General features: G+C 40.4%; 1 protein-coding gene across 2 annotated transcripts in view; it reads left to right on the forward strand.

Annotated features, from left to right (window-relative positions):
• The window catches only part of CHRDL1 (chordin like 1), a 44,879-nt gene extending 33,383 nt beyond the window's left edge, over positions 1-11,496 (forward strand). For both annotated transcript variants that reach the window (XM_075054057.1, XM_075054058.1), the window contains exons 8-12: positions 220-394; positions 3,732-3,926; positions 5,656-5,823; positions 6,978-7,067; positions 8,341-11,496. In XM_075054057.1, the coding sequence (XP_074910158.1) occupies positions 220-394; positions 3,732-3,926; positions 5,656-5,823; positions 6,978-7,067; positions 8,341-8,471 (759 nt within the window). In that variant the 3' untranslated portion in view covers positions 8,472-11,496. The remainder of the gene's footprint in view (positions 1-219; positions 395-3,731; positions 3,927-5,655; positions 5,824-6,977; positions 7,068-8,340) is intronic.
• Positions 11,497-15,086: the final 3,590 nt, after the last annotated feature.

Here is a 15,086-nt window from a genome sequence, read left to right on the forward strand (position 1 = left end):
GAGTTACAACTGCATATGTGTAGATGACTTCATTACCACGTTAACTATCTGCAAAACCTGAATGGCCTTTATTTAGTATGGTGCCATTCATTACATTTAATGATGTTTGATGATAGTGGCAACATTCTTGTTGCCTGTATTAAGCTTCTACTACAGCGTCTTCATTGGAATGTTCATTGGAATGAGACATTCACTTTCCTGCTCTCTTTCTGTCTCCAGAGACACTCATACCATCGCTCCCACTATGACCTGTCACCCAGCTCTGCGAGGCAGGTAGTCAACATTCCACGATTTCCCAATGCCAGGAGTAACCGGGGAGTCCTACCAGATCCCCAGCAAGCTTCAGGAACAATAGTACAAATCGTCATCAACAACAAGCACAAGCATGGACGAGGTAAAGACAAGTACTTCTTATAGTATTACTCTGGGTCAGGAATCAATCACATTCTCAAAATAGGCAGCAGAATCTTGGAAATTCACACTGGTATCAAGAGACCCAATGCAAATCAGGGAGACAAAAAGCAATAAACTATTAGGGATACAAAATTAGTGCTTGACTGAGATCAGTTGTGTCTACACATACAACAGTGCATTTCACTCTGGAAAGGCACCACACTATCATGTTGCTCTCTGAATTACTTTGTGGGATTGTGCTATGTCATTCTGAGAACACATGCAGTGGTTACCAGGGAAGTGAGCGCTTTGTGCGATAAAGGACACCACGATACCTTTAGATTCACCAACTTGTTCACACACTGATTTGTCCAGTAGGAAATTGTTCGTGGTTATTTTCTTTACACCATCTCTCCTATTTTGTAACTTCACTAGCTGCAAACAGCGTATGTTTAAACTGCCCCACAAATCTCAGACCGTAAAGCTTGCCATAGGATCAAGAGGTTTCTTGCCTCCAAGGCTTAGCAAATTATTCTCAAGAAAGACAATATAATGACTTCCCCCACCTTAAGCTAGTTGTCTGAGACAGTGAGATGCAATGGGTGCTTTTCCTCCTCCACGACTAATACTAGAGGCAGAGTAGGCAATTAGCCTGTACTGGATGCCTGAGCTGTAAGAGGCAAAGTCAACCAAGGTAATGAATCTCACTCTAAGAATTCTTTAGTGCCTTCTGATAATATAATATAGGACATATTACATTATGGGGACAGCAGAACTTAGAGCCCATGTGGCAAACCTTATCCAGGCATGACTAAGCCATATTCCTGCTGCATTACAGGAAGAACAAAAATAGAGGGAAAATATCAATTCTCCAGTTAGTGGGACAGCAGGTTTTGTACAATAAAAAGGGTGGGATGCTCAATTCCCAACAGTGGGTGTACCTCAGTGAACAGAGGTCTGCAGGAACAGGCCTAAGAAGCCATAAAAGGAGTAGCTGTAAGAACGCATGTTCAGAAGAGCATCTATCTACAAATGCCAGTCCGTATCCACTTAGAAACTACCCACAAAGAGTTAAAAGCCCTTGTAGTAGGGCCAACTAATCGTTTAAGGTATTAACTAACAGAAGGAATGTTGGCCATAGGATCTTTATTATCCACCTGAACAAGCATGAAAAAACATTCAGATCATGCCAGTGTTTTATGCTGAATCTAGGAGCAGGAATCTCCAGGCAGTGCAATATCTTTGACATGTAATTCACACATGAAGACATCATCAAAGCAATTTCTAACTGATTTGTTTCAGCAAATAAAGAGCATACAGACGAATAGCATATTTCTGGATGCAGTATATAGTAACTGCCGCAACTTCAGACATTCACTGCCTGGAGAGTGTCTGAGAGATCCCCATGAAGGAAACAGGAATGCTGACCATATATTTTCTTTTGTTCTTGTGCAGTTAACAAGTGTTTTATTAATTAATGCACATGCCCCCTGAGACGCATTTAAGCAAGTTAAAAAATAAACACACAACAACTATCCTGACATGCAGATACTGTGCAGTTGCATAGATACAGATTTATCATTCTAAATATGAAGAGCACTAAGAACAGGGCATCAGGGAACTAGAAGTTATTTGCCATATTTTGGCTTCTACTGGAGGCTTCATCTGCTACCTCAGACTAATTATTTAACTGTTCTGTGCCAAACAAACCATTAAAACAGAGAGAATATGTATCTACACAATGTCATGTATTATCCCTTCCCCTGTCACGGCGAAATCATGAAATATTTATGTCCATAAAGGATCTGGAGAACTCTAGCTGGTAAAAAAACCCTCCATATAAGCATAAATATAATTAATAATATAGTATTTAAGCATGTGAGAAGCCTGCTGAGCAGCTGAGTACTTAGCAGTTTTGTCATTTATAGTTTTTTCTCCCATGTTCTTAGCATACAGATAACACTTTATTTGCTTTTATTTGAGAAACAAAACTGTTTCCTACCTCCAGAATAAAAACCTGTCTTAAGAAAGAGTTAAAAAGTAGCAAATTATAAACCAAATGATAGCATAACCCTATGAAAGACAATACAGTACAAAAAAGACTCCCCATAAATCTCAGTAACTCAGTAAAGTATAAGCCAGTTGGTCACATCTGTTACCAGTTAGATGTAAATTTCAGATTACAGATAAAAATTAAATTGCTTTTGAAAGTTACAGGCAAAATAGGAACATATTTTACAAATAAAAGCATTAATAAAAATGATGGCATATTAGAAGAATTGGAAATATTTACAACATATCCCAGCTTCACTTCAGTTGCTTTTAGAAATCAGGCAGTGCCCTTTCTTTCACCTTGTTAGGATTAGTTTGCATTTTTCTTTGTGTTTATAAAATATTTAAAAAGAAAGAAGCAAGGTTTATAGGACAAATGCAAACATGGTGTAAAGTGATATAATTCCTATTAACTGCCGGGTGACCCAAACTGGCTTCCACCAGGCATGGATTTTTCCACTCTCCTTGTGTCAGCAGTATTTCTCTGTCTCCCAAGGGCACTGATGAATAAATATTCTGAGGTGCTTAGATGCTATTGGAATGAAATTTCAGTCCCATATGCATTCTTTCATGTTAATGTTTCCTTGTGATTCCAAAAGCCAAATGTCTCTATATACCTATAGACATATATATTTCCACAAAGGACATTAAACTTCATTTTGCAACATTCCCTTGCTTTGTTCTATGTGTTGTGTAGCAGGAACTCCCATGCAAAAGCAATAAAAGGCTCAGGTGGCACTAATCCATCCTGCTGATAGCATGGCTCTCGCTGCAAAAGCCATGTTCCGCTAATGGTAAGAAAAGTTGTGCAGATGACTCAGTAGCAAATGTCATGATCCTGTCATCTGCAGATTCAGTTCTAGAAGGCAGAGCCAGTGTAGCATGCTGTGTCCTCTGTGTGGACCGAGATTAGGAGGGGAAGGAGGAGTGAGTTTTATAAGCTGGTTAATGATGCACAACTGAAATGCGTGCACTGGAGAGGAGCTAGTCAAATACTTGACTTGGCCACCTTCACTGTTCTCCTCAAAACAGTGATGGACACCACTGTCAGCAGAGTTGCAATCAAGGCAAAACTGCTCAGAAAAGGGGGATCGCAGGCTCAGACTCATTTTAAGTAGCGAAACTCCAAGTTAACAAGCAGAGAAATGGGCCAGAGACACTAACAATTATGCATAGAGACACTGCTTTAAAGAAATGTGCATGAATCAAATGAATATTCATAGAGAGGTAGCCAATGAACATACCTTTCCAGTTGTACCTTTTCTTCCTTTTCTTTTCTTTTGTAGTTTGTGTTTCAAATGGCAAAACGTACTCACATGGTGAATCTTGGCATCCTAATCTCCGGGCCTTTGGAATCGTAGAGTGCGTGTTGTGCACCTGCAACATCACCAAACAAGAATGTAAGAAAATTCATTGTCCAGAACAATATCCCTGCAAATACCCTCAGAAAGTAGAAGGAAAATGCTGTAAAGTCTGTCCAGGTAAAACAAAGTTGATCACAGACCACCTTTTTGCTGTGCATGTTAAGGGGCTTGGTTCAAACCTTCTGGTCACAATAAGATCTAATGAAAATTGCAATAGCTGTGCCCATTGTTCTAATGTGTGTGCAGAGGTCTCCATGTGAGAAAGGCAGAGCTGCCTGGCCAGCCCTGCTCTTCCCTGCTGTTCCTCAAATGGGGGGGCTTGCTGCTTGGGGCACGTATGTTCTGCTCAGTCACTGCCTTTCTCTCTACTGTTAGCATGACTTCCTGACACTCATTTCCAAAGAAAGTACACAGAAAGTTCATTACTGTCAAAAGACTCTCCCATCCTCCCCCCACTCCAGTGCCCACAGAACCTTCAAATAATTTTCTAACTTGTGAAATTTGCACGGAGATAGTATCATTTCTCTTTTTTAAAGTGTACCAGAAGGATTCAAAATCTGATTATAAATTGATTGGTGTCAGTTATGTAACTTAATCCTTAAAATAAATACTAACTTATCACAAATTTAGCATTGTTTCTATGCTGCACTAATGATTAAACTTATGTAGACATTACTGGCTAAAATCAATGCCTACAACTAGTGAAAAATCTGCTAATATGAATCTGCTGATGGTCTGCCAAATGACCAGCCATGTTGCATATGATATAAAGGGTAAAGGAATGTCCAGTTCCCTTCTGTGCCTTTAAACTTCTTTTCTAATCTGTATGGCCCATTTCTGTGTTTGTTTGGTGATGCATTGGGCGGAAATGAGTTGTTCAGTCGTACATAGAAATCCTTCATAGAAAGCACACTTCCCATTTTCTCTTGCTAGCCTTGCTTACTGGGAAAAAGGACGATGCAGTGGCAGTAGGCAGGCAGGACGTGTGTATCTACATCCTTTTGGATACTTGTGAATCAGCGAGCCACAGCTTTTATTGGGCTCATTTGAGATGAGAACAGTCAGCTGGCTAACAGGCTTCAATAGAAAATTCAATAGCAAAAAGAAAGTTACTGTCTTTTTCTTTGAGATTCTATGTGCCAATTTTTAAGAAAGCTGAACCTCTTCTTGCAGTCTGTCTTGTATGTATGGAGATGTATTAGTTATTAGGGTTTTTCCACAAACAGGAGTCCGAGTTTCTGAGTTGCATCATCTCTCTTACATTCTTGTCCAACATCCAATTACCAACAGAATAATTACAATTTCTACTTATATGCTTTACAACTTTACGAGGTGGGCAAGAGATAACGTGCACTGTGGCTAGCTCAGGCTTGTACTGGCCAGCTGGCTGCTGCCAACCAAAATGCAAACCTTGTAGGTTCTACCTGCCCTTTTCCTTAGCAAAGCATTGATTTGGGTCTCTTCACTCTGTCCAACCACCAAGTTTCATTTATTTATTTATTTTATCACCTCTGAGACTGCTACCATTATTTCAAATATGCTTGAAAAGTGGACAACAGGTTGAAAAATTGTGAGGAGTCTTACAGACCACATGGTTTTACACAGTTCATTTCCTTATGAAACCGGATTATAAATATGAATATTACCTTGCCACCATAGACAGGCTGTCAGAACCTAGCAGAATAGAACACTATTAAGTGTCTGGGGCTTAGCTGGAGATGGATTTGTGTGGCCATACAAGTAAAAATTCTACTTTTAAACTAAACCTGCTCGGCTACCGGTGCCAAGTAAGTTCTGGAGGACTTGATTACAGCTGTAGTATGTGTTTTGGGCTTTTTTTAAACAGAAGAAGTGCCAAGTCAAACCTTTGACAGCAAAGATTACTTCTGTGGGAAAGAGACATTTCCCGTCTATGAATCCATTTTCACAGAGGAAGGAGAAACCATCAGAAAAATTGCAGTAGAGACTGAAAAGCCACCTCAAATAGAAATACATGTGTGGACAATTAGAAAAGGTGAGTTGAGCAAGTTCTTTAAACAGTGTATCATTTTCCATTAAAATCCCAGGACAATTTACAAATCCAAGCATCTTGAGACTGCTGTTCTTCTGGCTATTTAGGATATCCCTATTACAGCCACTTCCAACATACTCAAGTCTTGCTGTACAAAAACCATTAATAACAAACAAAACTCTAGTTCTGTAAACTCCTACCCTTCATTGTGAGCCAAAGCACAATGACAAACAGGTTGTCAGTAATACCCTGTGTAATTTATTGCAGAGAAATATGTAGTAGGGTTTGAACCAAGTGCCTGAAGGTTCTTATTTAGGATGGACCAAAAAGCTTTCCATTGAAATCAGTCTGCCCTGTCTGCCTTAGTGGTGTTACACTCATGACGGTCTAGAATACCGGCAAAAAATGTGTTAAGGATGGAAACAGTATCTTTTACCAGACTAACTGGTAAAAATAGAAAAAAATAGAAAAGCATTCAGAAGCCCAAGCACTTCTGCAAATCCTGAACTTTTAGTATAATAAAAATTATCTCCAGCCTCCTAAAAATCCTATCTACTTAATCTACTTTAAGCAAAAAGCAGGTGATCCTCATAGGAAACCCTCTTATAGTGCAGCCCTTTACAGAGAAATGATGCATGTCTAGAATGCACTTTAAACCACAAAGCCAAGCCCAAAATCTGAGCAGAAAGGAAGTCACAGACGATCGGACAGTGAATAGCTACCGTGTTGTGTTCAAGAAGCCACAAAGCCTTGTGATGATTTGACAGTGATGTTACCTGCTAGCTCATACAGGCAAAATGGTATCTGACTGCAAAATGATACTGTTTTTCTCCAAGACACTGGGATTTGGGCTTCTGTTGTAATCTTACATTTACTCATTCAAAGGAAGGGTTCAGATATGTTGGAAAAGAATTGGCTAATTGTCATACCCCTCATAAACTCTCCGCAATTGTATATCCACAGAAGGGGAGTAGCAAAAAAAGGGGGGTGGCAGACAGAATAAAAAAGAATAGGCTGAAAATCCACGTAGCTGGTAAAGATTATTTCAGAAGGTGACTCAATGTGGCAGTAATTCTACATAAAGGCAGGACAGCAACCCAGGTTTAAAACAAAAGCCACATTTCCAGTAACATGCACTTCTCATTTCTTTGGTGAAGGGATTCTGCGTCACTTCTATGTTGAAAAAGTGTCCAAGAGAGAATTTGAAGAACTTCCTTACTTCAAGCAGATAACAAGGACAACCCCTAGTAAGTAAAATTTTGACCTCTTCAAATTTCTTTTCTTCATATAATCATAGCCTTGAAAAACCACGCTTTTTTACTCAACACAGTCAAACATGTAGTAATTTTTCCTCCAGTACATGGCTCCAATATTTTAGAAGTTTAGATTTAAATAATCAAAATACAGCAATGTAAAATATAGCTACATATAACAGTAGTTCATGTCCATGCTGTCTTAGTCTCCTGTAATTTGATAAAATACAGGATAGGCTGTTTTCTGCCCATACTGACGTAAGTCTGAAATACAGCTGATGTCAGCACAGCAGCACAATTTGGATTTATTTAAGTTAACATGTCAAGTTACCCCAATTTTTTAGAAAGTCATTTAGAAGGGAAAAATTCAGAGATGATTCAAGGAGTTCTCCTACATACATATACATTTGAAAGAAGTCTTTCCTATGTTCTTAACAATATCTTCATTATTAAAATCAGCCTTTTGAAAGGACATGTAGTTCTTTTATCACTCTTGATTCAATTTCTTTTTTGTATTTCATCCAGCTTGTGATATGAAACTTAATTTGATAGTTGAATTAAGATATAGACATTTTTAGTTCCCAGTTCTTTTGCATTACAAGTTGTCATTTTTTCTGAGGTCTCTAATTAGGCAAGGAAGTATTTTTCCCACAAACAATATATGCTTGATAATACAGGCTTAGTGAGAAGCAGACACCCTTTCATATAAAAAGTTTCCTAATTTTTTGCTGTCAGCCTTCCATAAGTTTGTCATTGTTATTTGTAATACAGTATTCTAGTTACCAGGACAGCAGGCATTTCTATTAACATTATAAAAAATGTATAGAAATATTAACATCCAGCAAACACAGTTGGTGTTCCTCACAGGTAGGCACAGTTCATGGTGTGTAAAACACTTTTAGACTTGTTGCTTCCCAACTTTTAAATACTTTGGTTTGCCATTAGAGTTAAATTTTTACATCACTCTGTCATAAAGCAGAGTATCCAACGTCATAAATGGTTGAATAAATAGGGTCAACTTACAGTACTACTTAATTAAAGAAAGGAATAATATTCTGGTCCTTGTTTATTATTTTTAACAAAGTTATTTTGCATGGAATATGTTACATGATTGTAAGATACTCTGAATATTTTCCATGGGAGGATTGGACATTCTCTCTTTGACCATTGTGAATCAGTTGGTCTAGAGAATGCTTGTAAATGTCTTCAAAGTTCCCTATGCCCTTTTCTAAGTCAGTATCTGTCTCCTTTGTATTTTTGTTTTCAGGCCAGTGGAAAATATTTAGCGAGGGGGAAGCTCAGATCAGCCAAATGTGTGAAAACAGAGTGTGCAGGACTGAGCTCGAGGATTTGGTAAAGGTTTTGTACCTTGAAAAGTCTGAAAAGGGTCACTGTTAAGGGAGACAGCACTGGAGGGAGAAACACAAGAAAACTTATGAAAACTTGGATCTGCAGCTGGACTGCAGGCTTATTTTGCTTAAGTCAACAGTTGCCCTAAAACCCAAAACTATAATGCAGTAATTATTCACATCATGCACAGCAAATTTGCTGCTTTATGTGTAGTGGTCTGTGTCAACCGTTCAAATATCTCCTCCAAAAGACTAGGAGGCTCTGTATTACTGGTGGGAGAAGGAGAAAGAGAGACTGTACTTTCCCAGAGTTGCATTTCTTTACAAGTTACAAAGAGAAAACAGAACATTTTTATTATTATTATTTGGCAAGTTATTCAAACTAATGAAAAGAAGGACACCTAATAAATGTGCAGGAGCTATGGAGAGCATTATTTCCTGTGCTGAGTTTATACCATTTCTGGTGTTGAAATGACTCATGGATTTTTTTTAGTAGTGGAGGAAAAATACAAGTGATACAACACTTGTGTTGGAGACATAAAAAACAGATTTAAACTAACAAACTCCTAAGCAGCCTGCCTTTGGGATGATGTCTTGTAGTTGAGCAAACTGAGTCCATAAACTGAACAGCAGGTGTTAGTGGCAATCACTATATTTTTGTAGCAATTTGAGCAAATGTTCGCTTTTAAGTGGTTTTCACTGTTTCCTCCACCCACTTCTCTAAAAAATGTAAAGTGTTAGCTCCCTATCACAGCCCTAATAACTTCATTCTTCTGGGCCCTATTAACACATGGTCTTGGCTGATAAACTGCCTTCTAAAGTGACTGCCAGAAGGTGGTGAAGTACTTGCCCTACTTTCAAAACACCTAGAGGGTTAAAACTCCTGATTAGTAACTCCTTAAGAGTTGTGACAGTGCTTAATTTATTTGTTCCGATTTGTTACAAACCTAATCTTCTGCATTTTTCTGAGAGTAACCTCTCAATTCTCAGACTTCAAGGACAGCTCTCTCTCATGACAAACAACAAACAGCTACAGCAGGCCTCTAGAGCACAGCAGTTCTGTGGAAACTGTTATCTTTGTGAAAAACAAATCTGAGAGATTCTGTTAAATTTAGTATAGTGTGTCTACAGTGTGTTTAAGAAAGGTGGCTCTCATCTGCAGAAAAAGTGTAATTTAAAAAATGTTTTCTCTGAAGAGTCACCAAAATACTGCACTGCCTCATGGCTGCAATGTTGGATTAAATCCCAAGAAGCAAAGTGACTCTGCCTGCTTTTGCTCCCATTTTCTACTCCACAAGCAGACAGGAATACTGCTGTTCAAACACATGCTAGGAAACAAAGCTTTATGGAAATGGTGTGAGCCAGGCGCTGGGTCTTCACAGGGAGTGAAATCAACATTGACAGCAAGGATTTTGAGGTTTGTCATTCTGCCAGTGACAGCACTCCAGGGTGTACCCATTTCTAAAGCGACGAAGGTGGGGCAGAGTTCAGTGCTGAATGCCAAAAGCCCATTTCAGGCAGAGCTTCACCATCCTGAGGGGATCCTTGTCTTGAGCAGCAAACCCTGGCAGCCTCCCTCTGCAATGCAGGCCTCAGGGCCAGGCTTCTTCGTGCCGCCCCGGTCCTGCCTGTGCTGCCCGCAGGGTCGGGAGGAGTGTAATGCAGGGCTTCTCAACAGAGAGGAGCAAGTGAGGAGGACAGACATGAAGGTGAAAGAAAGGCTGAAGGGAATTGGGAGAATACATACAGGGTGATCTCCGGTCCTTAGCAATCTTGCCTGCATATAACCACCCTGTTGTCCCTAGGCCTGGGCAGAGAGCAGATAATATTTAGCAATACTTCCCTCCCTGCCAAGCGCTCAACATGGTCCACTGCATAGCAGGAAAACACGCTAAAAAGGGAGCTCCTCCAGCAACCGCGTGGATTTGCAAGAACGAAATACTCTCACCTGGTATCAGTAAGAACCACGGGGGTCTCTTTCCAAGCCTCTGTGGGCTGCAGGGAAATCCTCCGGGGTCCCTCCATGGCCGCAGGGCTGTCCCTGGGGGGGCCTGGCGCGCCTCCCCCCTCCTGCCCAGCCCTCGGTGCGGCGGGGCTGTGTCTCACACTTTGTCCCTCACCCCTCGCCGCCCATTTTGCCCTTTCCTCAACACACCTTCCCCTTGCTGAGGGGCTCAGCTGTGCCCTGCACTGGGGCCTGACGGAACTGGCCAGAACCAGCTGGAACCGGCTGGAACCGGCCGGAACCGGCCGTGTCTGGCACAGGGCAGCCCCTCAGCTCTCCTCAGAGGGGAGCCCGCCGCCCCGCTGCCCTGCGCGCCGGCACCTGGTAGCACTGATACCCTGCCACGGCGCAGTCTTAACGAGCACCCGGCCATTAGAAGTCCTGTATCACTGTTCATTACAGGGAGAGCTAAGGGAACTGTCCCACCACCTTTCCACGGGACTGTAGCCTCTGCTTCCATAAATCCTGTCCCGGTGTTTGAAAGGGGTGCAGCAGATCCTAACTGAGGTCCTAAGACAGCAACAGCCACTGCACGTGGCATCTACTGGGTTGAAATGTGCCGCAGAAGTGCAAAACTGTATTAGAAATCTAACAGGTCACGAATTAACCTTATCGTTCCTTTGGTGAAGGCATTGTAAGGAAGAGGTTCTGAGGAACTGTAGTGAGCTGGTGGGAAGACCAGCAGTTGATTTCTCACCTCACAGGCATCGTCTGTCTGTAGCAGTAGCTGGCGGAAAAAGACTAAGTGGAAAGTGTACAGCGTTTGTAATATTTTTTTTTTTTTTAAGAAGAAGGCAACCTGCTTTTTGTATTTGTGACAGGACAGGTGGAATCCAGATTGTGTATTTATTTTATAATAAACACTTTTTAAGAAAAGCGAAAAAAAACCCATAACCATCATTTAGTAAAATGCAGTGTTGCATTTTCCAGTTTCTGGTCACTTAAGACAACAAAATACACAGTGTTATATTTTTCGTTCTCTTCATGGGACGTATGTCTGTTACGGTATTATTTATGTACTTGTTGTATCACTTTGACCTGGTTTGATAAATTAATAAACTCTGAAGTTGATAACAAAACAAGACGTTCTGTGTATGACGCTGTTTGGTCAAGATGCCTGGTTTCAGTTCCCTGTTTGCAGACCTGCTGTTGCCACCTCAGAGAAAGCCTGAACCCGCGCGCCCGGCTGGGTGCAGTGCGTGGCTGCCTGCTGTGGAATCAGGTACAGAGTGATGGAAGAGTCAGATTCAACACTTAGACTGCTGGACGGGGTGCAAATTGAGGCTTCAGCACTCACCAGCATCCTTAACACTTCAAGTGTGAGCTTGAACCACGTGGACTTCAGCAGTGCACCTAAGATGCCAGTTTATCAAAAACCTAAGAGATATTCATAGGTTATGAGCGGTTGTGACTTACCGTCACTTACAACTGGGCCTGAGAAGCTCTGTGGAGCGCACTCATGGGAGTCCCAGTAAACTCAGCAGGATTGTGTTGCCCTCCACAGACAAGTTCGCTTCAGTTAATTAACTGTTGCAATATGCTGCAGTGTTTAATCCATACGAGTGGTAATGTTGCTCCCATTTAAGTCTGTTTCAGACCAACACAGTAAAATCTTGCTGTAACTCAGCATCCACAGGGTTGACGCTGAGCCCTGACTGCTCACTACATCTGAAAATCAGACACGTAAGGCTTGCAGCAGGACAGCGGTGTCCCCGGTGCTGCAGTTCATTGTTCCAGGTCTTCTCTTGGGAATGTCTGCTGCAGAATTTTGCAAACCAACTTATACTAGCACTCATCCGAGCTAAACTGAAAAGCTACAGAAATTGTCACAACCTGGGTAACGCAAACGGAGAAATTAGAACAATCAGCAGGATGCTCAAACTATTAGCTTATTTAAATTGTTTAGTCTCGAGAGCCACAACTGTTTGCTTTCGGGACTTGTTAGTAGGGCAACAATAGTATGCCAGGGAGACAGCATATATAGATTTTCTGCTCAGAGATATGTTTGACCTTTGGGAAATACCCAATTTTATTCAGCTTGCACCTACCCAGCATGATTAATTTTGAAAATCAAAGCATTGACAACCATATATGGAAACCAAGTAAAGAAGAAATCGAGATTGACAACTGAGAGAATATTACAGGACATATTGCTTTCTGGGCAATACATATTCTGAAGCTCAAAATAATTGGGGAAATGTTGATGGAATCAATCTGTGCTAATGACTAAAAAGAGATGGTATTAAAAAACACAAGAAGAAAGTGTAAAATGTTAACTCACACATGGCTAGCAGTGTAACTAAAATGAAGAGTATCAGCCTTGGGAAAGATGATTGTTCAAAGTGGTTCCACACCAGAATCATTCTGAATCAATAAGTACATCAAATCTGAAATTCAAGATGCCTCTGTTAATTCTTCATGAAATTAATTTCTGTTATTTCATCACAACCTGCACATTCATCTTAGCCACCTTTTTATTTTAGCAAGGCATCTGTTACAAGAATCCTTTCCATGAGGGCACACCCTAGGCATGCATACCTGCTCTGCTCTGATCTCCTGTACCAGCCCCCTTCTCCAAGCCTAACTATCTGAGGGCCACTTAGCCTTCCTAGTAGTTGCAGACTGAAAGTCACTAACACTCAGGGTTGCATCCCCATTGAATGTATTCTCTTGATTTCGTAACATCCAAATGCTTTTTAGCAGCATGCTAAATTTTGTTTCTTGCTTCACTCCTATTCCCCTCTCATGTAACACAGATCATCTCTGACTCCACAGGCCAGGAGGGGCTGGGTACCGAGAGGAGAGCCCTATTCACTGCTGTGTTCTTCTGAAATTACTTTTAAATATACCTACCCAAATACATGAGAAAAAATGTGTCAGCCTAACACTCTCATCCTCATACACTCTCCATTACAAAAAAGGTCAAACCATTTCACAATTCAGATGATTAATACTTCCAAAATAATTGATAGCACATGAAGTATTTGCGTAATATTGGTGTGCTCTGGTGCCTGTTGTGTTATCCATCTAAGATAAAAGCCAAGATTTTGGAGATTTATTGTGGGAGGGGTGAAAATTGACAAAGTTAATCCTTATTTCCATTTATTGCTTTTGTTTGGGGTTTGAAAAATGTCTTCGTCTTCTGATCTGAGGTTTTGGACTGTTTTACTTCTTGGATAAAGTATGTCTGCAACTACATGAGTATATGAGTATGAACCCACAACCCTGCCCTTCTCACATAACACCAGCCCAACTGTGAGCAAGAATGCAAAGCATCCAAAGCAAAAACAAATAATTGATTTTAACCCTGCAAAACAGTTTTTAATGTAGACACACTGGATGACAGTTCAGCATGTTCAGAAAAGGCAGTGAGTGAGCCTGATTTCACTACCACTCAAAGTAAAAACTCCCAATCTGTCCTCAAATGACCTCAGCTCAAGAGACAGAGAGAGTACAATCACACTAAGCTTTAAGTGTAGCTAACTGCTTCTCAAACAGCACCCATAGTTAGTTGATCTCTCCACCAAGATCAATTCTATCTCCTATAGATTTACTTCTCCTGTTTCATTCTGCTTTGTTTGGTTGTTTCAGGATCACACCACCACAAAATCAGGTGTGTTAAGGCCACAGTAAATTAGAAGTGCATTCTATTCCTACTGAAGCAAATAGAAAACTCCCAATTCCTTTAAGAAGGGGTCCCTGAAGAACTCATACTGATACATACTGCACTGGCATTGAACACATTTTAGTGTGCTCTAGTATTTAGCGTGTACCAAAGGTCCATTTTATATTTGTCACAGACAGATTCCCAGCCACTTAATGTTCCTTAGCCAGCACTGTTACTCTTAGCCTGTTCTTCTTCCCCAGCTCAGTTCTCCCCTCTGCCAACAGCTAGGATGGGACAATGAATTTGAGTCCTAATTTTAGAGGCATAAATAGGAGTCAAGTGATGCTTAAGGTTTATGTACTGGGGTATTTTTGTTCCACATCTCTAAATGGGAAGATTCAGACTTCCCCATTAAAACATCTAGCTTGAAATTAATACGGTATTTATTTTCATTTCCTGTACTAAAGTGTTGTGCAGCATGGCCCAGTTGTATGCTGTTAAATATGCAGTTTGAGGTAGCTGCAGTTCAACAGAGACTGAAATTGTTTCTATATAAACTTTTCGTAGTGTACTCAGGCCAGAATGGGAAATGCTGTAGAAGCATCAAACAAGAAAGGTGAACTCTTGGGACAGTTTTTTCATTAGTGAAATGAAAAGACATTATGTAGAAGTATTTATAGCTATGGCTGCATAACTATCTCATAAACTAAGAGACAACAGTCACCAACTAATCAATCTTCACAAAGTTCTTCCTAGAAAAAGGAAGATTTGACTGTAAATACAGTTATTTAGTTAACAAAAAATTATCCTTAGAGACACATATACAGCTCCAAGTGATGATATGTTCCAGAAAGCTGTGTTTTGGTATCTGAGATCATGTTTTCAATTCTGTGCTATTAGAAAATATTTCCTTGCTTTGATTGCCATATTACATATTCATATAAGCTAAGTCTCACAAAACCTCTGTTTTTAGATTTAGCCAGACAGTGGCATCCTTTCAAAAATGGTCCAATGACAGCATTAAAAAACATTTGAGGATGTTTACAATCAGA

The sequence above is a fragment of the Buteo buteo genome, chromosome 22 (genome assembly GCF_964188355.1).
Source record: "Buteo buteo chromosome 22, bButBut1.hap1.1, whole genome shotgun sequence".
NCBI lineage: Eukaryota > Metazoa > Chordata > Aves > Accipitriformes > Accipitridae > Buteo > Buteo buteo.